This window comes from Stegostoma tigrinum, chromosome 1 (assembly GCF_030684315.1).
Source record: "Stegostoma tigrinum isolate sSteTig4 chromosome 1, sSteTig4.hap1, whole genome shotgun sequence".
NCBI classification, from domain to species: domain Eukaryota; kingdom Metazoa; phylum Chordata; class Chondrichthyes; order Orectolobiformes; family Stegostomatidae; genus Stegostoma; species Stegostoma tigrinum.
The window spans coordinates 76430786-76456738 of NC_081354.1; the positions used below are offsets into that span (position 1 = coordinate 76430786).

General features: G+C 41.5%; 2 protein-coding genes across 4 annotated transcripts in view; one reads left to right on the top strand and one right to left on the bottom strand.

Moving 5' to 3' along the window:
* Nucleotides 1-6748: 6748 nt before the first annotated feature.
* stbd1 (starch binding domain 1) lies at nucleotides 6749-14542 on the top strand. Of its 2 annotated transcripts, none has more exons than XM_048535694.2 (2): nucleotides 6749-7106; nucleotides 11150-14540. In XM_048535694.2, the coding sequence occupies exons 1-2, from the start codon at nucleotides 6854-6856 to the stop codon at nucleotides 11992-11994; spliced, it is 1098 nt and encodes a 365-aa protein (XP_048391651.1). In that variant the 5' UTR covers nucleotides 6749-6853; the 3' UTR covers nucleotides 11995-14540. The 2 variants fall into 2 exon arrangements, with proteins under 2 accessions (XP_048391651.1, XP_048391661.1); XM_048535704.2 differs by lacking the exon at nucleotides 6749-7106 and adding an exon at nucleotides 8137-8671 and having other exon boundaries at nucleotides 11150-14542.
* The window catches only part of LOC125454639 (coiled-coil domain-containing protein 158-like), a 188475-nt gene continuing 176723 nt past the window's right edge, over nucleotides 14202-25953 (bottom strand). For both annotated transcript variants that reach the window (XM_048535619.2, XM_059646391.1), the window contains 3 exons: nucleotides 16596-16802; nucleotides 15253-15354; nucleotides 14202-14611 (listed from right to left, as the gene is read on the bottom strand). In XM_048535619.2, coding sequence (XP_048391576.2) covers nucleotides 14535-14611; nucleotides 15253-15354; nucleotides 16596-16802 — 386 coding nt within the window. In that variant the 3' untranslated portion in view covers nucleotides 14202-14534. The remainder of the gene's footprint in view (nucleotides 14612-15252; nucleotides 15355-16595; nucleotides 16803-25953) is intronic.

Here is a 25953-nt window from a genome sequence, read left to right on the forward strand (position 1 = left end):
AGAGACCTTCAAGTGTGCAGCTTTGATTAATATTTCAGGAGAAGTCAAATTGTCTGTGCAGACAGATTCTCAGGAAATGAACACATGGGATCAACAAAGACAAGTCTCAGAGAAACCTGGTAATAAGATAGTTTCTATGGTAAATTCATAGTCTGACAAACTGTTGATAAATTAAGCTGACTGTTAGCTAAGGGTATTTACATCTTAAAACATGAGTGATCTTCAATTATGGTGACCTTTTTACTGTATACTATTCTCGTACCTTATGGCATATTGCTGCAGTGTGCCAAATTGTAAAGCAATACAACTACTCGGGTGTAAGTGGTCATGTCCTCGCCTTGACAGGTTACAGATTTGTGTCAACAGAAAGTTAAGTGTTTCAAGGTTAGGATTTCAGAAGTGAACATGTAATTGAATGAAAGAACAAGTATTTCTCATCAAATCTTTGGAAATAGTTACAAATGCCGCAATGTCTGCCTATATAAATACACGTACCATGTCACAATGAAACATGAACTTTGTTAGAGACTAATGCTGTGACACCACTTAAAGCACAAATATCTTATAATCTTCATACTCTACAAATACCTTGGAAATTTTTTTTAACATGCAAACATTCCACAACAAAAAGTATCTTGCATAAATCATTTTTGAATTTTAAAATATTTCAGCAGACAGACATTTTGTTCTGGGGCTGGAAAATTTATGTGAAATTCAGATGACCAAAGCTGGAACTTTTGAACCTTAACATAAATAAATTATTATTATTTTGTAGTAATAACTGAAGACATGTAAGAATCGTAAAGCCAATTGTTACAATGTTTTTAGTATAACAACTAGCATGTTGCAGCTTAAAGTCTGCACTTTGATTGGAAGCATGCCATAGATGTATGAGCTGCCAGTTCTCTGTGCTGATATATATTAACACTGACTTGGATGTACTTACATATTGTCATTGCTATATTTATTTGCATCTGTCAGGAAGAATCTTACATCAATAATGCTTCTAATCCCATGTGTCCTTGCTGTGTCTAGTATATTTATAAAATTCATCAACGGACATAAATATTTTCTTGGATTATTCCTGTTAAAATTGAATGTAGATCCACTCCAGTCTTGGCTTACAGTAAAATATAACAAATAATGTCAGTGTGCATTGCTGCATAACCACAACAGGTACACTGCAGGCACGAGGAACACTGCAGGCAGCACATTACACTACTTCTCAATTACAGGCAAAAAGTGTTTTGCAGGATTGTGGCATGAATAGCGAAAAAAATACCACTTTCATTTGATCACATTGACATTTACCAAACGTTATGAGACAAAGATTTTTTTGAAACACCTGTGTGCTAGCCAATAAGAACACAACCAATCCTACGTTCATTTTTTAAAAAAAACCAACAGAACTGCAGATGTTGTAAATCAGGAAACAAAACACAAGTTGCTGGAAAAGCTCAGCAGGTCTGGCAGGAACAAAACAGAATTAACGTTTTGGGTCCGGTGACCCTTCCCCAGATCATATTGGTTAGTCCATTTATGTCTTCCATTAAAATATTAAGTTCTTTGAGCTTTATCTAGGCATTTATTGAACTGTCTCCAAAGCCTTAGCATAAATTGGGTTTCTGCTGGGGAGCATCTGGGGGAATGTCTCTTTCTCATCAACTCCGTAACCAGCAAAAACTTTATTTCACAATGACCTTTCTCAACCATTATATTGCCCCATTATATTTCTAGATTTAGGCTGTCTGCACTAGAAGGAATTTTGGGTTTGGTTAATATCATGAAATGTGAAGACAACTAAAATACATTGAAATTCAACATTGAAACAAAACAAACCTCCAGATTAAACATGCAAATTCATAGTACTTTATCAATCCGAGACAATGACTGAAGAATGGGATTAGAAATTTCCAGAGAGGTTTGCACCTTTGTGCTAAATTTAATGCTGGTGGCGATGGCTCCTGCCAAGGCAGGAACAGGATACTGATTGTGGATGATCAGCCATGATCATAATGAATGGTGGTGCTGGCTTGAAGGGCTGAATGGCCTACTCCCGCACCTATTGTCTATTGCCTATTGTCTGTTTCCAGGATGACACACCTCCCACCCACCCTCGTAACCACCCCACCCCAGCCCACATGGTTTTAAACCCATCAGGCAATTTATTGCTAGGCATTGGGGCTCCAGTCCATTTAAGGCCCTAAAAACTTGCCAGTCAATCACAGGGCTAGCAGCTCTTCAGTCCCAGCAGGACCTATGAGAGCAGTGGCTGTTGCTGGGATTGCAACCAACCGAGGCCAATGAGATAGAACAGGCCCTGAGGATCAGACAAGGTTTATCAAGCTCTCAGGGACCTATTGGGCAACTCCAGTGAGGGCAAAATTTTGTTGGTGAAGAAGCTTTTCCAAGGAGCCCTCTTGCTGCCATGGGGTTCTCTCCATTAGCCCCAGGATACCTGAAAGGGGTCTCCATCAGCCAGGCCTACAGGTTGGCCATCACCTTTTATTGTGCTTTTTTGCCACATAGCCACCAGAACAGTCCATTAGATGGTCCCTAATTAGTTACTAAAGGGCCTAAATTGTCCACTGTGTGGAAAGGTAATTTTCAACCTTTGCAGCTCCAGAGTCAATCAGATGATTCAGGAAGTTATGGCTAGTTCTGCAGCACCTATCTTCAGTATTTTTGTCAGAGTGTTGTAAGGCCGTGTAGCCTTTTCAGTATCCAGTGGCAGCTGGAGTGAACCCAAATTCAATGTAGACTGACATGTGTGATGCTGGGGACGTGGAGAGAAAACTGAGGTGGTCTGCAGTCTCATAGTGCATTTGGATACTTTTGAGAATCTTATTAATTAGGACTTTCTAAAAAAAAAACTTCCTTCTACTAACAGAATGTGTTTACACAAATGGTGGGAGATGTTTGGAATTGTCTTCCACTAATGGCAGTGGATGCTGGATCAAGTTGTTAATTTTAACTCCGAGATAGATAAATTTTTGTTCAGCAAAGTTGTTAAGGAATACTGGCCAAAGGCAGATATATGGAGTTAGTCCACATTTCAGCCATGATCTCATTGAATGGAGGAACAGGTTCAAGGGGCTGAATGGCCTACTGCTTGTCCTCAGTCCTTATGTAATATCATAATTCAACATTTCCAGCTTTGATCTGCATCTGTCACCTATTTGTCCACATGGTTTTCCTTTCCCTGTCCTCCTGCACTCCCCTTCACAATCCACCATGTCCAGTCATAAACATAACTATCAGTTCTCCTCTGTCAATATCCACATCATTTATAGAAATGGAAACAAATGATCCCAACAACTTCCTGGTGCACAGTATTGATCATGTCACTGCAAGGTTATCAATTTGTTCTCTATTCAAAACAACATCTTACAGACACATTTTACCGCCTTGTGTTCTTATTTAGCACTTCACAATATTACTGTACAATATTAATTGTACAATGTTAAATGCATCCCTTTAATAATGCATATTTCCGTAAAAATCGCAATAATTTAATCAACATACAATCTTTTATAAATCCACGCAAATTAGCTCCACATTTTGAGCAATAATTTCATCACATCTTGCACATGCAAGAACAAAGCTTCCCATTTTGAGGCTAAAAAATTGTCATCGTGTCAGAATGTGAGTCAGTTAGGAGGTTAGAGCCGTAACAGTGGATTGCTATTTAAACTGCAGGGTTTTTAAGTAAAAATTACTTAATTTTTCAATAGCTCTGAAAGATCAGTCAGTTAGGTCACACCCACCATTGGAAAAAAACAAAGAACTCAAGGTTAACACTTGTCCAAGCTCCGTGGCAGCCATTATTATGTAATTCACAAGCCCAAAGTCTCACCTGGAGTCATGATCCAAAGTTTCAGATGCTCCGTGCTTGAATATTAATACACACAGTAGAAGTAACTGACCTATGATATCCTAGCTGGCTTGACCTTTATCCCGAACAAGGCTGTAAGATCGCCATCCTCCAATACTTGAGCACAATTTCCATTTCCAAAGGTTTCCTGGGGATTATAAATTTGTTACCTCTTCCTGCAACTTAGTCAGTATTCTGGGTTGAAATTGAAGCCTGTCTGTTGGTTTTTCTACTTCTGGTCTGATTTTTAAATATAGTTCCCGTTTATATATTTAGCTTCAGGATTAGCCTTTATACATTCTCATCGGTTGCTATAAAGTTCTGCTTCCTCTGTGTACACTGAGGTTAAATCTTCATTAGCGTCGCTGTCATTGCCTCACTCTGATGAAATTGGCAGCACCTTGCCGTTCTGTGGTCTCATGCCTTCTTTACCTTGCCTTCTGTGTCTCGTATATGAGTAGATGTGACTTAATGGTGATCCTGGCTGCTGATCAAGGCCAATAGGAGAAAAATGATCATTTTGGATTTATCCTCTTTTTTGGAGAGCAAAAAATTTCTACAGTCAAGTAAATACCAGTGTCACTGCTGCACTAGAGTGAGGAGGCAAAGCAAATGCTTAGAAAGTATGATATTTCCTGCCTAGCATATATACTGTGTGCCAGATTTTCATGGAGGGGTTAGGAAACTTGAGTTGGTAAACTTCCTGTCTGTCTCCATCAAAAAGTTCCGCCCACTATACTTCTGTGTCAGGACTGAAGGGGAATAGGAAAGCATCAAGTCCACTGCCTTCAGAGGCAGGCCTAAAGCAGCAAGACAAAAAGGCAGATATGCCCTCTCATCTTATGTCCACTCACATTCCCCAAGCGCTCAACATGCCCTTCTCCAAGCGTCACATTCTCCATGCCCTCTCCATATTGCCTCACATACTCATGTTCCCTCTTGCCTCATGTAGCCATTCACCAAGTACCTACAATTAGACTGGATCCATGACCAGGATTTTTAGTACACTGGGGTTTGCTTTCTTGCTACTCAAAGAGTCAGCAAGGAACACAACCTGGCTGCCAATTGCCTGGAAATGGGGTTAGTGACCCTCACTCACCAGGAAGTCCCATTGCAGACAGCAGCTGGCCACTTTGATTGGTTGACAGCTCTGTAGACCCAAAGTACCAGAGATACAGTGAACAGAGCTGGGGTGCAGACCCCAGAGCCTAAGTCCCAGAGACAAGAACCATTAAAATCTAGCGATCTCATGGTAGCCCAGGGAGGAATGACCCAAGATGAAACAGTAAGTGGAAGTGGAGCGGTGGGCTGTTGGTGAAGAGGATGGGGTTAGGATTAGGTTGGCGAAGTTCTCATCCTTTCTACCATAAATAGTGGTTAGGTTTTTGTGAGCAGGACTCAGTAGGTTGTGCAACTGTCAGATTTTATGGGCTCACCCACTTCCAATTCTGTCAGTGGGGGGCATGTAAAATTTTTCTCTACATTTTTGAAATGAAGATGATAAAACTCTCATGGAGATCAAACATTCTTCTCACTAAACAAAATGCATGAAATTTCATGCATAAAACCCAAAAGATGTAAACCCTTCAAGTGGTTAATTTATTGTAAAACCAAGTAGGTTTTGTTTATTAGCCACAGCAAAGGGCTTTAAATAGCCTCTTGAAGTTGTTAGTCAAAATGTGAACACATCTGCTGTTGCACTAAATGGCTTTGAATCTTTTAAACCCCTGTCAAGAATTCATATTGATGCCAGATATAATAACAAACCCTGGTGGGGCGGGGGAGAAATGTAATCAATGGATTCTACTGAAGCTGAGAGAAAAAAAAATTTCCTTTTCTAAGCTATACCAGGTTTTCAGTTGAGCAAAGCAACCCAGGAGTGGGTTTATTTTGTGAAGACTTCTCAAGGTCCTTTTTATCATTGTATAAAGTGACTCTAACATTTAAATCATTAGACACCTTAAGTAGTGCTTTCTTCATTTTGAATGTATGAAAGCACTTTCCCAAGTTCAACTAGGTCAATTCACTTTGACTGAGGGTAAAGATAGAAGGGCATTTACCTTAATCCAGGCTGTTAATGGAAATGATCAAGATGCTTGGGTTACAGATACAACTCGGACACATGGATTCGTAGTTTTTTATATGGGTGTCTTGCCCAACTTGGGCATGTACCTACAGCAAGATCATCCAGACTAAAATTGCCTGTCTCTTGTTCTATCACAATGTACAACGTATCTGAGTGGTCTATCCATTATGTTTTTTAATTATAGTGCCTTAGACTGAGCATTTAGATGTGAATGGTTCATTCAGCTACTTCAGGGGGGATTGTGGGGTCTCAATCTTTTAGGGTGGACCAGAATTTTGTTAATAGAAAACTTAGTGGGAAAGTTTCTTTCAAATATAACAGAACCAATTGAAACGTGTGACAACAAGGTGTGGAGCTGGATGAACACAGCAGGCAAGCTTGTTATCTCAGATTCTCCAGCATCTGCAGTTCCTACTATCTCTGAAACAATTGAAAAGTGTCCCGTGATAACCTCATGGTGGTCCTCGACAAGCTGCTACATCTATTCAAAGTTTCAAGGTGTTAAACAGCGGGATTACAAAAATCCGTAACCCTGTAGTATGTAGAGTGTTAAAACAGGCAGATTAGTTTTGAATAGATGAAAGTATCATTTAAAATAAATGCGATAAAGAACCAGCACTAGAAATACTCTGGGGGGGGGGGGGCAAAATAACTTAGGTTAATTCGTAATCTTTTGGATCGATGAGGTTCAAACGGATGGATACCGCAGGAGGAACAGCGCAGTTTTAGGCAGTGTGCAATAACTGGTGCACACTTGCAGGTTGGTCCGGGAGGCGGGGCCGGAACTGGGAGGAGGAGCCGGCAGCTGGGATGAGTCCAGACCGTCAGCTGAAAAGGCTCAGAGTGAAGTGGTCTCCTGGAGTAGAGTTGGGGGGCTGTCCGAGTGTCCGGCAATGGCCGTGGGGCTGGCGAGTTTGTTGCAGGGGATAGTAGCGATGTTGAGCAGCGTGTGGACAGTGTTGCCGTTGGCGTTGGCAGTCGCCTTCAGCACCTGGCTGTGGTTTCAGAGAGGCAAGAACCAGAAGCCATTGGAGAGCCCGGAGGGAGTTGGGCCAAAGAGCACTTCCCCGGAGGGCAGTGACCGCAGCCTGGGGGAGAGCAGCTCTGAGAACGGAGAGAGAGAGGGCTGTCAGCAGGACGCTGCTGGTAAAGATTAACTAGCTGTTTGCATTTGGAGCTGTGGGTTGGGGTGTGCGCGCGCGCGTGTGTGTGGTTCCTCTCTTGGAGGTCGCTACACGCAGACCAACCTGGGTTCAGTACGGGCGGCCTTTCCGGAGACTCGTACCTGGAGAATTGCCACACCCCCTTCTCTATAGACTGTGTGTGGGTGGGAGCGGCGTGTTTATTGCTGCGTTTTCTTCTGTAGTTCTGTCAGTGCAGGTTCATGCTGATGCTCCTTAGCTACACATGGTGTGTATGCAGTTGAATATATCCAACTAGCAGATGACAGCCACTCTGGGGGAATGTTGGGGGGGCGGGGATCATGCTGTGGAAGTGCCAATGTTGGACTGAGGTGGACAAAGTCATGAGTGACACGATACCCAGGTTTTCGTCCAACCGGCTTATATCAAATAGCCAGCGTTCTGAGCACCGTTCCTTTTATCAGGGATCCGGGTGGCGTTGGGGGTGTGAGAGAGATGATCAGGCGTACAAATCCATAACTGCGTATTTTCTAGTCACATCAAATAAAAGCCAAACACCGCGAATATGGGATATCTGAAACAGACGGGGGGGCGGAGAAACTCCTCAAAAACCAGCATTCTGTGTTTGTTTGCAAGTACTTCATCCTGATTATTATCGTAAGAAGTTCTCTTCCCCCTTCTCCCCCCCCCCCAAAAAAAAACTGAACCTGACGGGACGGTAACTTTATTTTGCTGGTAATGTGAAGTGAGGATTAAACCTGGTTCTGATATCGGGAATCCGCTGGAAAGACTGAACTGAACTCTGAGCCAGTCGGTGAAGTGGCCGGACAGTCCGGGGGTGGGGTTAGGTTCGTGGTTTGAGGGAGGTGTGGGCTGCGCTGGAGTTTGGCGGGAGGGAGGGCTGTCCTCCTGAGCAGGCCGGGGGGTCTGTGTTGCTTCGCGCTTGCACTGACGAGAGACGCGCGTTCTCTCTCTCCCCACACACACACACACTCTCTGCCCACCCCCCACCTTTCCCCGGCCCGCATTGCACCAAATGAACACTGCACCTTTTTGGACCAGTGAGTGTCCTTGCATTAACCGCCAGACCCCAAACTCTGACAGTACACTAACCTGTTGTCTGCAGCACGCACTGTTCGGTCTGAAACGGATTTTTGTGGTGACTTGTCTTTTTAAAACTGTCCAGCTGGTGCTAACTGCTGTGTTGGGCTGTGAATACAGTAGTTAATGACGGTTTAAACCGAACCCCCAACCACCTCTTTTTCTTGTAACATTTTTTTGGAAGAAGCATACCGAGGTTGGAGCAGACATTAGCAGTTTTGCAGTGAACGATTCCGACTTGTGAAACCCCAGTAATGGCACAGCATAGACGAGATGGTGGGTTCATAGATTCATGGCTGTGCTGCAACTCCTGGTGGAAGAAGTGGAAAGTTGGAGGGATGCTTTGTAGCTGCAGTTCCTCCTCCAGACCATCTTCAGACTGGGATACTGACCCCAGTTCCAGGAGTCAGGCCCCGAGGACTTGGATGTGTGAAACAGGGGAGGCTGTTACCCTGCGCCCTTTTCAAGGTCAGTGTAGGCCCCTGCAAATGTCCTACCATCCCTGCTGTTTAAATCACTTAAACCCCGCCGTCCTCCAAGAATTTGCACCAGTCAGTACTTGTGCCTGATGTTAATATACGTGACTGCATCCTGATGTACTTCTGCGATCAGAAATGATTAATCGTCATGTGCAACTCTTCCCTGCATCACTCTGAAAGTCTGTGGTCTTCTACCTGCCAAAGTGCGCTGCATCCGCACATCGGCCGACACAAAAATGATGGATTGTTCAATTTTTGCCTAGGAAAATCATTTGGTTTATAAATTTCCAGCTCCAAACATGCGTTGGGGTCACTTTAAATTTAGAGTAAATGGATAGTATGATCATGTAACAGGGAATGTTGGAAGTGAGACTGTAATTGGGGATGTATTAACGAGTTTTGAGAAGATTTGTAGCTCAGGTTGAGGTTCTGGATGTGAGTTTGCTCGCCGAGCTGGAAGGTTAGGATGTATTTATCTTAATTCAGATCTTGAACAATCTGGACAGAATTGTGTAGATTGCTGCCTTTTTTCCCTGCGCTGCTTCTGTGAGAGGGGTGTGGCGAGCTTCAGGCTCTCCATCATAGTGCCACGTGCTTCATGACTGCCAGACGAGTCCAGGCAGTAGACGCATTGTTTCAACGTACCAATGGCTTGAAGCTTGCAATTCACGTGGCAGATTTGCCTTCGTTCCTATGTATATATGCACAGGTTTTTTGAGGCTCCTGAGCAGCAGGTTAGTCCTTCTATTTTATAGCAATCACCCACTAGGTTTATTGTAATTTTATCAAACGTAGAGAGGACTTCTTGGAGTTTTGATCAAAAAGTAGGCACTGACCGTAATAGCCGAGCATGTAATGGATCTTTGATTAGCATGTACTCTGGGGCAGAGGATCACCTTCTATGATGTAATACACTGACAATGAGGGAGTGACATTCTGTATGCAGAATGTAGGATTTGACACTGGCTTCAAGCAGTGGCATCATGCCTACAAGGAAGTGTGAACACATAACCATGCTTGCATTCTAGTCACAGAAGCAATCTACTCGGCTCTCACTGAATAGTGTCAATGACTTACCACAACCATAGATTGCAAACTGAGAAATGTTGCCATAATCTCCAGCTTTATTCTGCAAGCAACCAGATATGAGGAAAAATCATGGCTATGATCACTTTTGTCACTGATTTTTATGGTCCAGCTATTCAAATTGCAGTTATAGCACATCATTTGCTAAATTTCAAAGGCATTTTTACTTCTTAAGGTAAGGATCTCTGTTCCTCTTGAAGTTCAGTTTGGAGAATTGCTTCTCTCATACATTAAGCAGCTTGTCCTACTCTGTGGCCTCTTTCTTTCATTCTCCAGGTCCATCCTATCTCGTGCATCTAGTTTCCTTGAGCATCTATCACACCAATTTTTGTTGAATTTAGCAGCCTTTTTTTTAAAAAAAAAAGTAACAGTCAGTAGAAATACCTAGCAACAAGCCTGCAAGTAATTCTCTTAAAATCTGCTGGATTCCCACTGCTGAAAGTCCTCCTTGACTTGAGGTGAAGACTGGAGTACTGAGCTCTTGAAATGGTGCCACAGGCTTCAGATTATACTGATTTGATGTCATGACTTGCATGCTTTCAGCATCAGTTTGTGTTCATCAATACCCTCCATGTAACATCCAGTGTGATCTGCCCTTGAAGTGTACTGCAGAAACTACTTTGGGCACCTGTCATATTCAAACTACTAATGTAAAAAGTTTGGGCCAACATATCACAGTTCAGGTCAGGATGACTTTTCTTGTTTACCAGAAATTGTTACAGGTCACTCCATGTACACGGTTAGAAACTTAGTAACTTGTGCTGTACTTCTAAAGCTTCCAACTGAAATTATTTGACAACTTTTAGTGGTACCATCTGAGAACTCCATGAATGGAGGAGGCCAAGCTTAAAAAAAAATTAGCATAGCATTTCTATCCCTGTTCCAGTTGATTTATCATGCTAGAAAACTTAAACTTGCTTGTTGGGGGGCAGAATATATTTCTCATATCATTGCATTCTCATACAAATGTTGGGCATGATTTCTTTTTATCTATTTAGAAAGAGCTTCTTAATTGATACTTGAGTCATGCAGGGGTTTGCCTGGAAAGTGACGTCATTGTATTTTCACATTCACTTCTTGACAAATTGAGAATTTTACCTGTGGTTGTATCATCAGCATGTTCACACCTGCTATGACCCACTTCCAGAGCATGTAACATCTGGGTTCAAAGCTATAGACAATATCACTCTCATAAAACCTTGTGACTGTACTGTTCTATTTTAAGATTAGTTGATTGTATACTTGAACATAACCTAATCCCTTTAGTTTTAAATGGAGTTTGGCAAACATACACCAGTCAACAAAATTTTTAACGTTGTTACTGTTTGGGCAAAAGGCTTCCCTAACACATCTATTTGTCACCTTTTTTTTGTTTTAACAGATAAAATTACAGTTTCTGAAAGTGACAATATGCCAGAGATAAAGACAACAACAGAATTGAAAGTTAGTATTCAGCAGTCTCCAGTTGAACAAAAAACTGTGGCTCAAGATATTCCTGATGCAGTGGTCAAGATTCAGGACCAAAATTTCTCAAATAACCAGGCAAAAAATAACTCAGTGGTTGGGCAAGTTATTGTTCATAATGCAAGCACGGCTGAAGACTGTAATTTCAGCAAAGAAGAGATATATGTTTGTGAATCTAAGTGCACAGACAAAATTGGAAACATGTATGAAGAATTTGACCATAAAGATGAAGCTTCTGATCAATTGTTGAAACCAGATAAAATCAATGGAACAGGCTATCTAAAAGAAGCACCTGATACTAATATCTGTGAAGATGACATTGAGTTGGAATGTCTTAAAACTGAAGAAGAAAAAGATAAGAAAAAATTCTTCCAAGAGCATGTTAATGCTGAGTCAGAAAGAATGAATGCAAGTTCGGAGCCTGAAAACATTGCTAGGAAAGTTGCTGCAGTATCTCCTTTGCCTCTCAACAATGTCTCTGTAAACTTTAATGTTCACTATATTACTTATTTAGATTCTCAGATCCTTGCAGTGACAGGAAACCATGAGTGTCTGGGGCAATGGGAAAGGTATGTACCGTTAAAACCAAACAAGGATGGATTCTGGTCCAGTTCCATTTTGCTCCCAGTGAATTCCAAGATTGAATGGAAATTTGTGGTAGTGGAAGATGGAAAGATCTGCAGGTGGGAGGAGTGTTTCAATAGGATGCTTGAGACTGGTCATGAAGACTTTGAAGTATATCAGTGCTGGGGTTACCATTAATTATGCAGATGTTGGAGTAATGTAATATTTGTGTGAGTGCGCTATTTAGTAATGTGGAATGATGGAGTTCCAGATTTTGAGTACATTTAACTGCTTCCAAAAAGGGAATTGAATGTCAGTGATTTATGTAACTTTTGTTTTCACTGGATGTTAATGACTTTTTTGCATTTTTTTTAACAAATGCTCTTTCTTCGTCTCCCTATTTTTGTGCTTTGACTTCAGCTGCCTGAATTTTTTTTGCTGTGCTGGTTTGTCTGTGCATAATAATTCATTTGCTGCTAAAATGTGCTTTACACAATAACCTTAAATATCATCTCCTCTTCCAGAGGACAGTAAATCAGTGACACAAGGCTAAAAATTCCAGCACTTACTGTAAATGTAATTATTCAAGAATTACTGCATGCATATAATCAGACTTGCTGTCATGTGGCACCTGTGGAAAAATGCTTAATATCAATATCTAATATTTTCAAACAAGAATACTAAATTTTTTTGCATGAAGATATTGAAGTGTAGCAATGCCCCTCCATCCCCAAACAACTTGTATGAGAGCATCACTATTTAAGTATATTTTAAAATCTAATGTTGCATTTCACAAGAATTAAAATCAGTAGTATTGAAATTCTTGCCATTACATTATAAACTATTCAAATTACTGTTCAGATGTTTTGCCTTTTTTCTAACAGGTAATTGTTTGGGGACAGATGGGTTTAAAGATACTGAAACTTTTTGGCTTAAGACTCTTTTTTTGTTTTGCTTTTACATGTTGTGAATCTGTTTGTTTGTTTAGCCTTAACTACTAAATTTTTAAATTTGTGGCATGTGAATGCTACCTTTTTTGGTAGGGTAATAAAAATGGTATTCATGTACTTTGGTAATCTGCTTGCTGAATTTAAATCCTGAAAAGGACAAAATGTGCTGCTGATTATAAAACCAATAGTCTACACTAAAATTGTTTTGAAATTAATTTTTGTCTTTAGGTCTTGCATGGAAATAATGTTGAACAGCCTCTTCTGATGCTAGTGCCTAAGTCTGACCTATAAGAGATTGGATTTCATCCAAACACTAAGTTTGTTTGAAATGGGAGTAGATTTACTTTAAACCTAAAAGTTATTTACAGTCTCGGATCCTGGAAACACAGAAATGATTCCCTATTTAGCACATGTTAAATGTTTGATTTTTAACTTAAACACTCAGCATGCTAATAAACTTGCTGTGATTGAACAAACCAATTTAATTTATTGTTTAATTTGAACTTGCCTTCATAAATCAGGCATTTAAATTGTGATTGCTACTTTTTTTAATCTGTCAAGAGGACTGAAGTTTGGGGGGTGGCGGGGGAGAAAAACCTGTGTTTACCGTAATTTTTGTAAACATTACAAGGCTGAAAGATTTCCTTTACTAAACCTTTTAAGAATTGTCCCTTCCATCCTGAATCTTAAGGCAAGTTCTCTGGTTTTCAAGTTCATAATGCCTTAATTTTTTTTTAAAGATCTTGATTATAGATTGCTAATATTTTTAGACAGTAAGCAACACCATTCTGCCACACTGAAGTTAGTTTAGATCATTTCAAACTTGACTTAAGCACATGTCTACAAACAGTAGGCCCTGAATATTATGATACTGAGTCTCTGCGTGCAGTTTTAAATTTCTAGGAGGTGCTGTTTCTAAGGCAACTTTTGGGAATCCTTGCCTTACTCTATTGATGCTGAAACCCTCAATTCAATTTCCACCTATCAAAGTGACTTATGAAACATAAACTAGAAGTTGCACAATTTTTTTTTTCCTCATTCCTTTTTTAAATACTTTGGGAAGCCATTCTAATCTTCTCGGATGTTGCTTATTACTGATACTCCTGTTTATATATCATTCTCTATTTTTATTTGGAAAGTACAAGTCAGAGTGGGCTAGAGAAACATATTCAATTTTGCCATAGGTTTTAAGACACTTTTTTTGTGTAGTACCATCTGGCCAAGAATTGAATTTGTAATATACTTTCAACCGAAGAAAAACTGACTTGTATTTTAAAACAATCTGAAGATTTTTAAAAAAAATCTGCCTTTCATGCAAGATGAAATCATAATCATGCTCCTTAAATGGGGGTGGTTGGGAGACTAAATACACAATTGGACAGTAGTAATGTAAAGACTACAACACAATTGTTTTGCATCTTGGAAATAATGAATCTGTTCATAGGTCAACAGTCTTGGTTTTTTTAATCATGGTAGACAAATTGCTTTCTGCAATTAATACTTCTGTGTAACAACACTTTAACTGCAGTGTGGAGAGAGGATCAATACCAGTAAGCTTACACAAATGCACGCTCTCCCTTATTTCATTGTACAAATGAGCATGAAGTAACACGAGTATTTTGGCTACAACAGATTCAAGAGTGAGTAATCGCCAGTATATATTTCAATTATCTTTAATTACATACGGATAGATTGAACAGAATGGGTTTCACAAGGTATTAAATAGCAGCAGATTTTTATTTTGTGTACTGCAGCAAGTCAAAAGAATAAAATGCAGAAACGTGGACTTCACTTTTTGAGCATTTTCTCTCTGTCTTTTACTCTTTTTATCCTCTTCTCTTGGTTTCTGATCATGGAGGACATTTCTGTAAATCAAATATTTTGGATTTAGTAAAAGTTCTGAAGTATTAATGAACAAAATTGTCAAACTAGGTTAAATTAAACATGTGATAATGGGAACTGCAGATGCTGGAGAATCCAAGATAATAAAATGAGAGGCTGGATGAACACAGCAGGCCCTGCAGCATCTCAGGAGCACAAAAGCTGACGTTTCAGGCCTGGACCCTTCATCAGAGAGGGGGATGGGGTGAGGGTTCTGGAATAAATAGGGAGAGAGGGGGAGGCGGACCAGAGGTGGAGAGGAGAGTATACGTAGGGAGGGGATAGGTCCTATCTCCTCCCTACCTATCTTCTCTCCATCTTTGGTCCACCTCCCCCTCTCTCCCTATTTATTCCAGAACCCTCCCCCCATCCCCCTCTCTGATGGGTCCAGGCCTGAAACGTCAGCTTTTGTGCTCCTGAGATGCTGCTGGGCCTGCTGTGTTCATCCAGCCTCTCATTTTATTATCTTAAATTAAACATTGGTTGTTTTTGTAATGTTATAAATGGAGGGGTGTAACAGAATAACTGTCAAGGTTTCACTCAAGCACTTGAAGTTTTATTTCTAACTAGCTTTCAAGTGTACACCAAAACCTAACAAATTTTATCTTTTTTAAAACTACAATACCGTGATTCTTCAGCTGAAGATCTTCCACTAAGTTTTGCAGACCATCCAGCTTGTTCTGCAGTTTCTTGCAGGCCTGCCCTGCGACATCTATCTGGTCAGTATCTGAGAGAGAAAATTGAAATGAGGTATGAAGGGAAACACCAGCTGCTATATCTCCTAACGTGTAACAGTTTTTTTCACAACTGTGAAGCAGTAGATATTGATGGGCAAAATAGAAGGGTGTCTCTTGTTTTTTGAAGATGCAAGTCTGATTGGGGATAGAGAAACAAAGGGAGTGCAGAGGTCACACTTTTTTTAATGAAATTTGAACCATAGGTTAGGAATGCAACTTTTTAAGTCAAGTATTGGGTGTTATTTCTAAATTGGGCTTCACTAATTCTTCAATTGTGCTAGGCACATACAAAATTCTTACACACATGTTGGTGCAGTTCTGTTCGTGTTATGAAAAGTTAGAGGCACTGGAAAGTTTGCAGAAATCAGCACAGTTAGAAATGAGTATACAAAACAGCAAAGATCAACACACTTAAATTTGGTTATCTTTGTTTTGAAAACAAAGGGTGACCTAACAGAGGCGTTTTTAAAAACTAGTCTAGATTTGACAGAGGGGACATAAGCTGTTTCACAAGGGACAAAAGATTCACTAACTAGAGGCAATCGATACAAATTATAGCTTTCTTGGTGATTAAGAGAATTTGGAATGCTAAAGCGAAGTGTTTTGTGAAACTTTGCTGCAGGGAATTGAAGTGAATTCATATACATTTAAAGAGAAATGAGGCCAGCTTATAAGGACTGGGAGGTTGGTGTTCAAGTCCCACCTGCTCCAGAGGGGTGTGATAACATTCTGAACAAACTGATTAGAAAAATTAATGTACAAGGATCAACTGAGATGACCAAAGTTGGGAGGAGGCTTGAATGCAGCATTAACATCTATTTGTTGGCTGAACAGTGTTTCAGTAACCCATATCTTACATAATTCTATGTACGTAGGGGAAAAATGATTTGACTAACTTGGTTCAGGTTGGGTTTTTAAATTATAACTTGAAGTTGCCATTTTTGTGGGTAATTATTTTTGGCAATTTGGGCACTGATTTCAAAACTTTTTTGAAATCTTGTGAACTATACTGATAGCTGATGTGATGTTTGAGCCAATAATCCAGCAAGATAACCAAGTAATATGCATGTCATATACTTTTCTCCATTTATTTAACTGCAAATGCTAGCATTGTTAAAACTGAATCCTTCAAAGCAAACCAAAAAGTCAAACACCCTGCCAAGTCAACAAAAAGACAACTCAATAAATGTTTAGTGGCTCCTGTTTCACTCAAGTTACAATCAGATCTTACTGTTATTTTGGAAGTGAAGTTCATTTTCCAAATATGGTGATGACATGTAGCTGGTCCTTGAAGAGCATAGGTCGTTAACAACCGAGTTTTCCCTTCTGTATTCGCACAGTGAACCAGTTAGCAAGGAAGATACTGGTGATCTTTCTGGACTCTGATGCTTGGGGGAGGAGGTGTGGCACAGACCACTCATCTGTAATGAATGGTTTGCTGTACAGGGGCGGGGAGGGGGGGGGGGGGGTGGAGAGAGAGAGAGAGAGAGAGGAACAAAAACATTATCTTTAGCCAAATATGACTAGGGAAATTGAAATATACAGTTGTTACATTAGCTGCATCACAGGTTGTTGTCATGAGATCAAAACAACTGATCCTGAATCAAATTAAGTCACGATTTGAATATCTGTCATGGGTTCAGGCCTGTTTGGTCTGAGTTGGTCAACAAGTTTTTTTTGCAGAGGTTTCGTTTTGAATATTACTTGGGTGTAAGCAAATGATGACAACAAGGCCTTCACAGTTGGGAAGCACTGTGGGACTAAAGTATAAATTAAAATAACAACTTGATCTTGTGAGAGATAATGGGAACTGCAGATGCTGGAGAATTTCAAGACAATAAAATGAGGCTGGATGAACACAGCAGGCCAAGCAGCATCTCGGGAGCACAAAAGCTGACGTTTCGGGCTTAGACCCTTCATCAGAGAGGGGGGAATGGGGAGAGTGAACTGGAATAAATAGGGAGAGAGGGGGAGGCGGACCGAAGATGGAGAGTAAAGAAGATAGGGAGGGATAGGTCAGTCCAGGGAAGACGGACAGGTCCAGGAGGTGGGATGTGGTTAGTAGGTAGATGGGGGTGCGGCTTGGGGAGGGAGGAAGGGATGGGTGAGAGGAAGAACCAGTTAGGGAGGCAGAGACAGGTTGGACTGGTTTTGGGATGCAGTGGGTGGCGGGGGAGGGGGGGAGAGCTGGGCTGGTTGTGTGGTGCAGTGGGGGGAGGGGACGAACTGGGCTGGTTTAGGGATGCAGTAGGAGAAGGGGAGATTTTGAAACTGGTGAAGTCCACCTTGATACCATTAGGCTGCAGGGTTCCCAGGCGGAATATGAGTTGCTGTTCCTGCAACCTTCGGGTGGCATCATTGTGGCAGTGCAGGAGGCCCATGATGGACATGTCATCTAGAGAATGGGAGGGGGAGTGGAAATGGTTTGCGACTAGGAGGTGCAGTTGTTTGTTGCGAACTGAGCGGAGGTGTTCTGCAAAGCGGTCTCCAAGCCTCCGCTTGGTTTCCCCAATGTAGAGGAAGCCGCACCGGGTACAGTGGATGCAGTATACCACATTGGCAGATGTGCAGGTGAACCTCTGCTTAATGTGGAATGTCATCTTGGGGCCTGGGATAGGGGCGAGGGAGGAGGTGTGGGGGCAAGTGTAGCATTTCCTGCGGTTGCAGGGGAAGGTGCCGGGTGTGGTGGGGTTGGAGGGCAGTGTGGAGCGAACAAGGGAGTCACGGAGAGAGTGGTCTCTCCGGAAAGCAGACAGGGGTGGGGATGGAAAAATGTCTTGGGTGGTGGGGTCGGATTGTAAATGGTGGAAGTGTCGGATGATGATGCGTTGTATCCGGAGGTTGGTAGGGTGGTGTGTGAGAACGAGGGGGATCCCCTTAGGGCGGTTGTGGCGGGGGCGGGGTGTGAGGGATGTGTTGCGGGAAATACGGGAGACGCGGTCAAGGGCGTTCTCGATCACTGTGGGGGGAAAAGTTGCGGTCCTTGAAGAACTTGGACATCTGGGATGTGCGGGAGTGGAATGTCTTATCGTGGGAGCAGATGCGGCGGAGGCGGAGGAATTGGGAATAGGGGATGGAATTTTTGCAGGAGGGTGGGTGGGAGGAGGTGTATTCTAGGTAGCTGTGGGAGTCGGTGGGCTTGAAATGGACATCAGTTACAAGCTGGTTGCCTGAGATGGAGACTGAGAGGTCCAGGAAGGCGAGGGATGTGCTGGAGATGGCCCAGGTGAACTGAAGGTGGGGGTGGAAGGATCTTGTGATATTTTTCTCGCTCTCGCAATCTTGTGCAAGTATGACAGACATTAACTATCCCTCCTGATGAGCTGCCTGCAGACTTTAGCATGTTGACCAAACCACCAGTCTCTTTCAGATTTTCATGAGGTGTATTTAAATTTTATTAGCTATCGTTCTGGAGTTTGATGTATTGAATACATGGGTCCAGTTTAGACCACTAGGCTAGCAATATTAGTTCTACCTCCACAACACACCATTACCCTCCAATTTACAGACTTTTTAAAAAAATGAATCTGTTTGTGGATGTTACTACACACCTATGGACCAGCTGTGACCTGGTCTCCTGGCTCAGAGGTAAGGACAACAGCATAACACTTGAAGTTCCATTCTCTACAATCTATTCATAATTGCAAAATCTACTTCAATTGCTTCTTTCTGCCCCAGTGCTGCTAACTGGTGTCTCCTAAGGATATGTCCATAGTCCCTGCTTTCTAATCCAGATAATGCCATGGAAATTGTCTTTTTTTTAAAAAAAAATTCAGTTTTTCTATGTCAACAAAGTGCTAGAGCAACCTGGCAGATCTGGCAGCAGAGGTTATGACAAAGGGTCACAACTTAGTGTTCACTCATGAAAGAGAATTAGTATTTCAAGTTCAGTCCCTAACTTCTACTGTCAGACTTGCTGCGTTTCTCCAGCACTTAACCTGTAGCTCCTGGCAAACTATTATCTGTTTCCACATGTATGCTTATTGCATCAATTTTTTTTACCTAATCTTTATTTCTCTCAACAATTTTAGTGTCTCGATTGTCAGACTGCTGGTCAAGCAATCCAGTAATGCACAAACAGAAATTCCCTCAAATTGAGGGAAAACTGATGCTATTGGTTTTGGCCTACATCACAAACTCCATTCTCTCAGCACTGGCACTGACTCTGTTTGGCAACTTTCTACTGCTGAGCTCTTGATTCTGAAATGGGCTTCCAACCAATCATCTGTGCTATTGGAAAGGCTATCTATTTCCACCACCGGTTCAATTCAGCTGTTGATGAAACTTTCTTCCATGCTTTTATAAACCTTGGGCGTGGCTATTGCAATGCACTCCTGTTTGGAGTCCTGGTTTTTTTTTTAAACTTCAGGCCTTTCAGAACTCTGCTAGCCAAGTCCTAACTCAAACCAATCTTGTGCACAATGAGAGATAATGGGAACTGCAGATGCTGGAGAATCCAAGATAACAGTGTGGAGCTGGATGAAGACAACACGCCCAGCAGCATCTTTAAGAGCAGAAAAGTTTTGTGCTCCTTGTGCACGATGACCTAATTTGCCTCATAGTTGAGTACAAGCTTGGTTTTAAGATTTCCTTCATTTTCTAATCCTTCCAAGGTTCAGTCAGAAATCGTACAACACCAGGTTATAGTCCGGGAGCCTCACTCACTCCTTCGGGTGTTAGCCATACAACCTATTGCTGAGGGTTGCCGTAGTGGAAATTGGAGGATTTAAGAACCTTTAAAGGCCAGCACAGTTTAAAAATGTAGCAACAAAGAGAAACCAACATGCTTTTTATCTCTTCTGGTTTCTTCATCTCTTTTTAATTGAACCACTGGCTGTGCTTGGAGATACTGATGTTTCAAGTGCAGAAGTTCCCTCCCTAATTTATCGTTTCCTTTTGAGATCCCCTGTAGGTTAAGTACATTATATGAACATCAAAGTATTTCTAACACATAATCTAATTCACAAAACAATCATTTAGTAATCAGCCTTACTATGTCCCTCTGTGATTTTGTTTCACCCTTTTGAAATGGTTGCAGGGTGGTTTCACTGCCAGCTTTTTGTAAAGCTAACACCTGTATTCAGGGTTGAATTTCCAGGGAAAAATCTACGGGAGTATTTAATCCACTTGCAAAGTGAATGGATGGTACAACAAACACTAGTAGGATAACTTATTTCCAAAGGAATTACAGTCCTTTGATTCATTGCTTGAGGAAAGGTAAGACTCGTTCTTGTTCTTCAGTGTGCTGAATATAGAAAATTACCATTTTCATCTTGCAAGAATCTGGCCTTGATTGCATTACACAATATTACACAACTACAGACATCTGTGGAACAGTTCATTGTAGTTAATTCACTAGAACTGACCCATATAAACTTCAAGGACAAGAGAATGCAAGACAGAGAATGCGGTTTGTAACACCTTTTTCTGGCATGAGAAGGTGGGGCTGGGTGAAGGAAAGGTGTTTTTAAAAAGCCCAACATGTGTATTGAATGTAGAATTTCAAATTGAGAGAACTTGGTTTTACTATGTTCCTAAATAGTTGCTGGAGTAGAATGGAGCTCATACTACTTCATACATAACAAAAGCTGAAGTAAACTGATTTTTCTCTCCTAGCAGGCAAGGTAGATAAGCTCTGTCATAAAGGTGCCTCAGTATGGTATTGAAAGCCAGAGCTGCTTTGTCCCGTTGTGCAAAATAAACTATTGGGGGCTATAGAGGACATTTTGATAAATACCTGATCAAAAACAAGAAAGGGAACAACAGAAAACAGTGAATGTGAACAAGCTAAAAGAGAGGAGTAAAACTTGACAGTGGCCATTCCTGGGAGGGAATGACAGAATTAAACACAAATACACTAAGATACTGTAGATCTGATTCAGTACTGAAAATATTCAGCTTAAGGTATTAGCAGAGATCTGTAGCTCAGCTCAGGTTGTGGATGAGGTTGTTGATTTATCTCGGTCTCTTGATTAACAGTCCAGCGAGAATAACACTAAGCCATTACTTCCCCAATTACATTACCATATCCTAGTTAAATATCAGGGCATGATTCATAAATTTGCAGATAATACAAAAAAGCATGATCATTGGGCACATGATCAACAGAAGGAAATAGTATTGGTGGTAAATGGCAGTGAATAGTGAGGGGGGGGGGGAAATGGAAATCTGTTGCTAAATATAAGGTTGAGGACTCGCTCGCCGAGCTGATTTTGATTTTGTTCAGATGTTTTGTCACCATGCTAGGTGACATCATTGGTGGAGACTCCGATTTGAAGCGGTTATTCTACTTATTCTACTCTGCTTGGAATTTATACTGTCCAGTCCATTAGGGTGAGTAGTGTCATTTCCAGTTTCACTCTGGGTTTGTAAATGGGTCCAATGCTATGTTTGATTGCATTATGGGTGGAGAACCATAGCTCTAAGAATTCCTGTGCATGTCTGTTTTGGTTACTTTTTGTCCCAGTTAAACTGATGGCCTTCACTGTCTGAAGGCACTGATATTAAGGAGAGTTTGTTGTCATTTTGCTGCTAGTTGTTGCTGTGTATTCTGATGGCTGGTTTCCTTCCTGTCTGTCCAATTTTGTAATGTTTTGTGGCAGTTGTTGCATGGTATTTTGTAAACCACGTTGGTTCTGCATGTTGTGGGAATGGGCTCTTTTTTTAATCCTTGAGTGTTTGTCGCAGAGTGGCTGTGGGCTACCATGATCCCTAGTTGTCTTAGGAGTCTTGTTGTCAGTTCCAGTATGTTCCTGATGTGTGGCCAGTGTGTTGGGGCGTACTGTGCCCTCCTGTTGCCTGTTTTAGTAGGCATCTGTGGATGAAGTTGCAGGGATATCTGTTTTTAGGGTGAGCATCTTTGTATAAGTGTTCTTCTTCCTGGTGTAATTCTGGAGAGTTGCAGTGTGTCCTAATGCAGCTTTGTTTGTGGACATTGGGGTGGTTGCTGTTGAAGTTGAGGATTTAATCAATATGGGTTCCTTTTTCTGTATACTAAGGTTCGGAATGCCCCATTTTACTTTTAACTTCCAGAAGCAGAAGTTGATTGGTTTCTTTTTCCCTTGTGAACTTAATCCCTATGAATACTGTCGATAAGGTGGGGGTCTTTCCTTTTATTTACATCAATTGACATCCCCACCAGTCAAAAACAGTGTCCACATTACTAGAGGAAACAGCAATGCAGACCAGCAACTCCATCAGCAGGGACAACATACTTCAATTACTAGACTTCTGCCTCACCACACACTTCGTCTTTTAATGGTCAAATATACAAACAGATCGACGGTACACCAACGGGGTCACCCATCTCTGGACTCCTCGCAAAAGCAGTCATACAAAGACTAGAACACGCCACCCTCCCCTGCATTCAACATGAACTATGGATCCGGTATGTAAACGACACATTCGTCATTATTGAATGCAACAAATTAGAAGAGACCCACCACCTCAATAGCACATTCAACAGTATCTGAGATTTCCTTTTATTTTTTCCACTGTTCACTGTCATTTACCACCATTACAAATTCCTTCTGTTGATCGTGTGCCTGATGATCGTGCAATTTTGTTATCAGCAAGTTTTTGAATCATGCCCCCTGATACTTAACAAGGATATGGTAATGTATTTGGGGAGGCTAGCCTAGTGGTGTTATTGCTGGACTGTTAATCCAGAGACCTGGATGATGTTCTGGGTACCCGGGTTTGAATCCTGCCATGGCAGATGGTGGAATCTGAATTCAACAAATATCTGAAGTTAAGAATCTAATGATGATCATGAATCCGGTGTCAATTGTTGGGAAAAACCCATCTGGTTCCCTAATGTCCTTTTTTAGGGAAGGAAACTACCATCGTTACCTGGTCTGGCCTACATGTGACACCAGATTTGTAGCAACATGGTTGACTCTGAACTGCCTTCTGGACAATAAATGCTGCCTAACCAGCAATGCCCTCGACCCGTTTAAAATTAAAAAACTTAAATAAAAGCATTCATTATTGGATGAGAAAACTACACACAGCTGGCCTATTGACCCTGTGACCTAATTTCAGGATTCATCACAACAGCTAGGGTGTTTAAATTCAGTTAATCGTGTAAAGAGAAATTGTGATAGTTTTTCCAGTTTTAACTAAGAGTCAGGATGGGTCAGTTGTCAGCTATTCCCACCAGAATAGAAAATCCAATAGCGGGATGCCTGTGATAAATGTAAGTTCCTGATGCCTCTGAATGAGAGGAAACTTGTACTGGGACCACAATAAGCAATCTGAGTTAGGTCACACACATTCCAGAATCCCAGGCAAGTCATGATTCAACACTGATCTCGCAAGACCTGTGACAAACCTGAAAGTGGTGCTGACTAGAGAAAGGCTGTAGGTGATAGGGCACAGGAAAACCTGTGATGCAAAGCAGAAAGTGGAAATTACTAAGGAGTGGAAGATTCACCGAGTTTGCCAGCTACTCCGAAGCATGAGGTGGATATCTTTCAACAATTCGATAGGATGAGAAAGGAAGATCTGGCGAGATGATGGTCCAAGACAACTCGGGCAGAGAATGTTCCCGTTTCCAGTTCAACCCTGCAGGTTAAGTGAGTTGCCCTGACAAAGACGTGGAATGAGAGCACGTTTACTTGCAGCAATGTGACCGCTAGACCGATTTAAGGTAAAGAACAGTCTTCTGCACGCTAAGCTGTGAAGGTGTAACAAATACAGCAGCAATGGCAGATGATTGGCTGAAAACGGTTTCAATTAGGTCCCAACAAATGTGGAAAGCGTTTTTAATGCATTTGAAGCAGAATTTACCGTTATTTGCCAGATGGGCTGTTTTAATGATGAAACATGTGCTGGTAGAAAGTGAAGTATGGAACATGTCATTGCTACAGTCTGTGCTAACATGGGAGATGGCACTGAAAGGATGCCACTTCTGGTGGGTAAATCCATGAAGCTACATTGCATCTTGACATTCACAAAACTGAGGTTAACAGACTGCCTGAGGTATTGATCAAGTAAGGGGGCTAAATGTATCAACAGCAGAAAAGGAAGATTATCATCTTTACAGACTATAACATCACTCAAATCACCACGCTGACCTTCTTGCTTCTCTACACCACAATCAAACTCCAGGCAATGGACTGGAGTGATTAGGAACCTAAAACCCAACTATTAATGGCAGTTGACCTGTCACAGTCTAGAGATTTGTTGATTTTTTTTTTTAAATGAAGCAGATGTACAACCCAAGTGACTGGAAGCCTTGTTCACAAAGGGTGAGGAAAATCTGACCAATGAGACTCTTTCCCTTGTTTTGTGGAAAGCCAGAGTGGAAATTCTAAAAGAGACAACCGTGGAAACAGATGCTAAGGTGAATAACATTGTACACTACAGAATAGAATGGAGAGATGGGGCAATTGTAAATATAGAACACTTTTCAACTGAGAATGAACTACACACTTGTTTCCCTAGCTGAAACCTTAAGGGCTGTAGAGGTGGCAACAAGTAGTGCACTGGCTGTGGTCCAGTGACCAATTACTAGTGGCAAAAGTGTTTTGGCCTGTAAGTGCTTTTATGTGATAGGTACTTTTAGGTATCTGGACTGTCTCTGAGGGTGAACAAGACAGAAGTGCCTTCAGACCACCAGTAACTCAGGTGCTCTATCTATTCTCTGCAGAAAAAGCCACTTTTAACTGTTAAAGAAAATCGGTTCATCTTTCTTTTTAGCAGTTGCTGTGAGCTGCAATTTCTGGTTGATAAGCCAGAGGCCTTTTTATAAGCGAACCAGCCACTCTGTGCCTCTTAGAAACCAAAGGAAGCATCTGGTGATGAATAAGAAGCAATGTGCTGAGCAGCACAGAATGTAGGAATCAATTCAACAACTCTTTGATTTAATAACTGAACTCCATTTAGGCATGTGTCCAGAAGACTAGTATCACAAGGACCTTTTGCATACTGTTTATGGAACAGAGAACAGGCCTTCAGCCTACAACCTTTTTCTGTTTCCCCCCTCCCCCACCGCGCCAACCAATGTTTATACCATCATTCATATGCCTGGCTAATAGCTGCTTAAATGCCCCTAATGAGGCAGACTCCACTATCCTCTCTAGGAATATATTCCACACCCCTACCACTCTGAGTAAAGAACCTACATCTGATATCTCCCCTATATCTACCTCCACTCACTTTTTAAAACTATGCCCCTCTCTTGTAATGGCTACCTCCACCCTAGAAAAAGTCTCTGGCTATCCACTCTATCTATACCTCTGATCATTTTGTACACCTCTCGTCCCTCGTCATTCCAAAGAGAAAAGCCCTAGCGCTCTCAGCCTTTCCGCATAAGACCTTCCTTCCATTCCAGGCAACATCCTGGTAAATCTCCTCTTCACCTTTTCTGACACTTCCACATCTTTTAACATCTGTGATGACTTCTGCTATAGGGGGGGATGGATTTCCAGCGTGCTACCCCAGTAACTACATGGATGTGCCGACTATAGTTGGAGAAGTGCTGGCAGCGTTGATAGTTAGTTGTTAGAATAGTTTGGGGATAGCGCTAGGAGTTTTGGATGGAGGTGGACTATGTAATGTTAGGTATAAATGCTGAGTGCTATGGT

What these genes read in the sequence shown, in the direction of transcription:
- stbd1 (XM_048535694.2), top strand. Translation starts at nt 6,854, where the DNA reads ATGGCCGTGGGGCTGGCGAGTTTGTTGCAGGGGATAGTAGCGATGTTG. An exon ending in CTGTCAGCAGGACGCTGCTG is followed by an intron (nt 7,107 to 11,149) that starts GTAAAGATTAAC and finishes TTGTTTTAACAG; the next exon opens with ATAAAATTACAGTTTCTGAA.